The 6,686-nt window shown below is 35.3% G+C and overlaps 1 protein-coding gene across 1 annotated transcript; it reads left to right on the top strand.

The window, feature by feature from the left end:
* Nucleotides 1-3: 3 nt before the first annotated feature.
* On the top strand, nt 4-2,858 carry LOC133324123 (kinesin heavy chain-like; the record flags this gene model as incomplete). The annotated part of the gene is made up of 2 exons (XM_061533010.1): nt 4-1,446; nt 2,341-2,858. Coding segments are annotated over 2 exons (1,884 nt in total), but the record flags the coding sequence as incomplete, so codon positions are not given.
* Between the last annotated feature and the right edge of the window lie 3,828 nt (nt 2,859-6,686).

Below are 6,686 nucleotides of genomic sequence, written 5' to 3'. Positions count from 1 at the left end.
TGGAAACGTCGCTACGAAAAGGAGAAGGAAAAGAATGCCCGTCTCAAGGGCAAGGTGGAGAAATTGGAACTCGAATTGGCTCGCTGGCGTGCCGGAGAAACTGTCAATGCCGATGAACAAATCAATGTCGACGAACTTATGGAGGCTAGCACACCCAATCTGGAAGTGGAGGCCGTTGCTGCACCCAATGCCGCCGGACCCATGCCCGCCACACCAGCTGCCGGTCTCATGTTGGGCTCCATCAGTAGTGATGAACGTGCCCGTCTGGAGGCCGAACGTGAACGTCTGTATCAACAATTGGATGAGAAGGACGAAGAGATCAATCAACAAAGTCAATATGTTGAAAATCTCAAGGAACAAATCGTTGAGCAAGAGGAACTCATTGCCAATGCTCGTCGTGAATACGAAGCCTTGCAGTCGGAGATGGCTCGCATTCAACAGGAGAACGAATCGGCCAAGGAAGAGGTGAAAGAAGTCCTACAAGCCTTGGAAGAATTGGCTGTTAACTACGACCAAAAATCTCAAGAAATCGACACCAAGAACAAGGACATGGACAGCCTTAATGAAGAGTTGCAACAAAAGCAGGCCTTGCTCAACACCACTACCACAGAGTTGCAACAATTGCGTGACATGTCCTCACATCAAAAGAAACGCATCAATGAAATGTTGTCCAATTTGTTACGCGATTTGGCCGAAGTGGGTCAAGCCCTCTCCTCAGCCGATTCCACAATCGACATGAAAATGAACAGCATACCCAGTGCTGGCGATAGTGGCAAGGTGGAGGAAGATTTCACTATGGCCCGCCTGTACATTAGCAAAATGAAAACCGAAGCCAAGAATATAGCTCAACGCTGTACCAACTTGGAAACGCAACAAATCGATTCCAATAAGAAACTCTCCGAATACGAAAGAGATTTGGGTGAATATCGTCTACTTATTTCCCAGCATGAGGCTCGCATGAAATCCTTGCAGGAATCAATGCGTGAAGCTGAAAATAAGAAACGTTCACTGGAGGAACAAATCGATTCGTTGCGTGAAGAATGTGCTAAACTTAAGGCTGCGGAACATGTGTCCGCCGTCAATGCCGAAGAGAAGCAAAAGGCCGAAGAATTGCGCGCCATGTTCGATTCGCAAATGGATGAGTTGCGTGAAGCACATACCAAACAGGTGTCGGAGTTGCGCGATGAAATCATTGCCAAGCAACATGAAATGGAAGAAATGAAGGATTTGCATCAAAAACTAATCCTTGCCCATCAACAAATGGCTGCCGACTACGAGAAATTGAAACAAGAAGAGGCTGAGAAATCAAATAAATTACAAGAAATCATACTCACCAACGAGAGACGTGAACAGGCTCGTAAAGATCTCAAGGGTTTGGAAGATACAGTGGCTAAGGAATTGCAGACATTGCATAATTTGCGGAAATTGTTTGTTCAAGATTTACAGGTGAGTTGACGTCCGAACCGAATACAATTTTTATATACAAAAGACCTGTAGAAGCTCTTCTATAGAAATTTGAAGGTAATCTCTCTATAAAAGATCTCCTGAAGGTCTTCTCTCTAGAGAAACATTTTGTAAGTCTATAGTTTATAGAAGAATATATTTTCAAAGAGATGACCCTTTTGAAGGGGAGGTTCTTTTAACGGTCTTATATCTGTAGAAGACCATTTGAGGGGGTTCTCAAGAGAACTAGTGATGGTCTGTAGAAGACTTCTTTAAAGTCTTCTATTAAAAGAAGACTTCTGGAAGGTATGTTTTCTATGGAAGACCTCTTCTTCTTCTGTGTCTCTAGAAGGGTTCTTAATATATTTTTTATCTATGTTTTGATTGAAAGTCTTATTTCTCTCTTGAATTTATTTTTAAAAATTCTAACCTTTCCAGAAGACCTCCTGAAGGTATTATTTCTAACCAAAACCTCTTTAAAGTGTTCGGTCTCTAATAGTGTTCTTGAATGTCTTACCTCCTGGGGGTCTTCTGTCTGCATAAAGATTTTATTCTCAAAAATACCTCTTATAATTGTTCTGCCATATTTTCAAAGGCTTTCTGCTTTTAGAAACCTCTTTTAGGATTCTCTTATAGGTCTTCTCTCTCTCTAGAATAGTTATTAAAGGTCGTATTTCTATAGAAATACTGAAAGGTCTTCTGCACAAAAGAAGACATTTTGGAAACGTCTTTGAAAGTCCTCTGTTTAAAACCCTATTAAAGGCTCCTGTCTATGCCGTAGAACTTCTGACCTCCAAAAGCCCTTCCATCTATAGTAAACATGCAGAACATTCCTAAATTGAAAAAAATCGGTACTGATTTCATTTTCTTGGTGTTTTTCTTTACCTTTTCTTACAGGCCCGCATTAAGAAGACCGTTCTAAACGAGGACAGCGAAGAAGACGGTGGCTCATTGGCCCAAAAACAGAAAATCTCCTTCCTCGAAAATAATCTGGACCAACTCACCAAAGTGCACAAACAATTGGTGCGTGACAATGCCGATTTGCGCTGTGAATTGCCCAAATTGGAGAAACGTTTGCGCACCACCATGGAGCGTGTCAAGGCCTTGGAGACAGCGCTGAAAGAAGCCAAAGAAGGTGCTATGCGTGACCGTAAACGCTATCAATACGAGGTGGATCGCATCAAGGAGGCTGTGCGACAGAAACATTTGGGACGACGTGGTCCCCAGGCGCAAATTGCTAAACCCATTCGTGCTGGTCAGGGTGCAATTGCCATTCGTGGTGGTGGTGCCGCCGCTAATCCCACACAAATGCCTCAAGCAAGTGCTGTTAGTTCGTAAAATGATTTAAACTGTAATTTTTACAACAACTATTATTAATATTATTATATTATATTATGATAATTATAATTACTATTATATTTTTTCTTTAATAATTTCTTTTTTTTATAATTTTCCCTTAATTATTTAATTATTATTTTTTCAATTTCTAAAATCAAAAAAAAACAAAAAAAAAGAGTAGTAGTTTCAAAGAAATTTGATTATGAAAATACAAAACAAGAAAAAAAAAACAATTGTAAAACATGAAAAAAAATCTATAAAAAATTAAAAAAAATACGGCAGACTTTTTTTAAATATCTGATACAAGCAGAATGAGAAAAGAAACTGCCAAATTCCGTGCATGATGATAATGATAATAAATAAGGTTGAGTCCCTATTTTGGGACTAACCTTGTTGTTTAAACAAACGAGCATTTCAATTTTGTTCAATTTTCACGCGTTGTAAATTTTACATAAATTTTTATTGTTCGTTCAAAACATACATTTATTCAAGCCACTTAAAGCAACCAACTTCCTCCCACCCAAACCCACTTTTCCTTTTTTTCTATCCCCACTGCCGCGCTGTGCTTTCTTTTTTCCAAATGATGACTCCACAATTATTTTAATTAGCAAAAAAGTGCTCTAAGCAAATTCAAATTTATATAAATCCTCTAAAAACCATGATGTTCTTATTTTCATTTTCCTTTTTTTACAAAACAACAAAGAACTACTTTATTTAAATTATTTATTATTAATAAAACAAGGAACTTTTAAATAAAATAAATTGAGAATAAACAAATGATACATTTTTGCAATTCAAGTATCCACCCCCAAACTCACACACAGATTGAGATGCAGTAATAAAAGTGACAACAATAATTATTATTTAATAATAATATTCTTATTCTTATTATAAAGATAATGTGAGTAATTAAAGCAAAACATGAAAAACTAAACAACTTAAATTGAAATTCTTAATTAAGTGAACAATAATAATATAGCAACAATAACAATTTGAATAATAATAAAAAAAAAACAAAATTCATTTTAAATGCAATGTCCAGTCATTTTGATGACAATGAATGTTGAAAACAAAAACAAAGAGCTCTGTTTTTTTATTTGCTTTCGTTCCTTGGTTTGTGTATCAGCTTTAATGCTTGGCGTTTATGTTTCTTTGATGTATGTATATACGGATTTATTTATTTTTTTTCTTATGTGCTGCCTTTTATGTTATCTTTTTTAATATTTACTTTTTTTGTAAGGCGACAAAAACACATCAAAAGAGGCCCGCGTCAGTATACTAATTCTGATGTAATATGACAAAGTGTAAATTTTACTAATGAAAAAAAAAAATTATTTTGCATTACAACAAAGTGTTGCCGGTAATTGTTAACACTCCAAAACACCCATACAGATAATCTGACCTAGTATTTAGCAAATAAGAGGTATACAAAAGAGCAAGATGAAACATATTCTATTCTTTAGTTATGGCCATTCTTTGTGTTCATTTTTTATTTCAGTATAATACAACGAAAAATGTTCTTGGGGTCACATTAAGCTATTTTAGGTCAGATTTGTTAAAAAATCGACAGATAAAAAACAAGGAAAAGACAAAAACATTTAAGGCGCTATACCTTTTATCGACGACGAGCAGTTGCCAGTAGCCCAACATCAACTGTTACAGTATCGGAACCATAAACACCATTCACAATTATAGCCGCTTGGCTTGCATTTTCGCCTTTGTCAAAGAAAAACTGTAAAATATACCGAATTTTCTCATTGTTCACTTCCATTTTTAATACCCTGAATGCACCAAACAAAACAAAATAATGTTTTTACTGCGAAATATCACCCTTCCAACGAGCATAAATCTGAAATCGTTTGATCGATACTTTACAAGAAATCTGTGAGTACAGCCATCTGCCGAAAAAATAATGGATTTCTTTTTCCCCAAGCTAGTACCATGCACAATGCATGTTAGTAATGACGGTTATTAGATTTAAGAAAACAACTTTAACTATTCTCATATATTCTGTAAACACCGGGTGCCAAAGAGGTGCGAATGAGTATACGATCGAGGCATTGGGTCCCATTATTAATTAGGGATATGTAGAAGGGGTCCACAATTTTCGATTTTTGCCTCTAACCAATAGTCGATTTTTAGACTTTCGATTTTTGCCTTTGACTGAAATGTCGATTTTTCGTTCTTTCGATTTTGTCGAACATGTTCAAAATCGATCTTCGACTTTAACTGACTAATGCAAAATCGACTAAAATTTTTTTTGTATGAATTGTTATCAGCCGATCAAAAAAAGTTCTGGAAAATATATTTTTTAGGTAATTTGGGTCTAGTGATAGTAAACCAAGTATTTATGAAAAAACAATCGACTTCGACACAAAACAAAAACAAGAAGTCAATTAATCGATTAGTCAAAAGCCAATTTAATTGTCCCTATTATTAATTGACTGTAATTTGGATGTTTGGGTTCCAATTGGGTAGCAAATCTCAGTACCAAAAATCATTTTTTAAATAGTACCCATAAAACGATATCCCATATTTTTGGATAGTTTGGACACGCTTTCAATCAAATAATTTAGTATTTTGAATTTTCAATATTCAAGATAAGTTACTCCGAAGTACTCTTCGCAAAAAAGCTTTCAAAATAGGATCCATTGGTCTTTACAGAAATTTATGGAGGAATGACATTTTTATTATAGCTCCAATTTTATTTTTCCTCATTGTGGATGTTATGAAAAGTTTTTTTTCCCGGCCGAACAAACTTTTAATTTTATTTGTTCTTATTTTGAAAAATATTCTTGTAATATCTACCCCAGAGGCTTAATGCCTTCTTTAATTTATTAGAAGAGAATCCATTTTGGATAGGTCAAGTTTATTGAGATCTTTCAGCCCATTGTATTTCTCTTGGAACGTACTTCTTCGGCAGAATTTGGTGAGCTGACAAGGAATTCTATTATGAATGGGAGTTTCCTCCTCACATATTCTTAAAGACTGCAGCCTGTAAAGATTGTGTCCATTGTGCAGTTAAAGAGGTGTCGGACAGATATTAACCACCATTGGTACCCAATAAGAATTGAAACGCTTACACTACCCAGATCTCAATTGCGCTAAATTCTCCAGGGGTCGGCAAATATTCCTATTAAAATTTATCAACATTAAATTAATGAATTCTCACATTACTCTCAGTGAACAACACAGTTATAAAACAAAAGGCCGATAAACTATGCGGCGGCCGTTTGGTTTGCAAATGTAGATGTCACAATGCTGCTAGAAAACTGCAACAGAGTGTTTTTCCTAATGACACCAGAGGATCATCTTCATGAGATGGCGAGTATAATCGACTAAAATTTTTTTTGTATGAATTGTTATCAGCCGATCAAAAAAAGTTCTGGAAAATATATTTTTTAGGTAATTTGGGTCTAGTGATAGTAAACCAAGTATTTATGAAAAAACAATCGACTTCGACACAAAACAAAAACAAGAAGTCAATTAATCGATTAGTCAAAAGCCAATTTAATTGTCCCTATTATTAATTGACTGTAATTTGGATGTTTGGGTTCCAATTGGGTAGCAAATCTCAGTACCAAAAATCATTTTTTAAATAGTACCCATAAAACGATATCCCATATTTTTGGATAGTTTGGACACGCTTTCAATCAAATAATTTAGTATTTTGAATTTTCAATATTCAAGATAAGTTACTCCGAAGTACTCTTCGCAAAAAAGCTTTCAAAATAGGATCCATTGGTCTTTACAGAAATTTATGGAGGAATGACATTTTTATTATAGCTCCAATTTTATTTTTCCTCATTGTGGATGTTATGAAAAGTTTTTTTTCCCGGCCGAACAAACTTTTAATTTTATTTGTTCTTATTTTGAAAAATATTCTTGTAATATCTACCCCAGAG

Source organism: Musca vetustissima, unplaced genomic scaffold, assembly GCF_032173495.1.
Source record: "Musca vetustissima isolate MV318-11 ecotype Yass unplaced genomic scaffold, APGP_CSIRO_Mvet_v1 utg199212, whole genome shotgun sequence".
Taxonomy (NCBI): Eukaryota; Metazoa; Arthropoda; class Insecta; order Diptera; family Muscidae; genus Musca; species Musca vetustissima.
The sequence above is the reverse complement of the archived record's forward strand: the minus strand, read 5'-3'. Positions and strand labels throughout refer to the sequence as shown.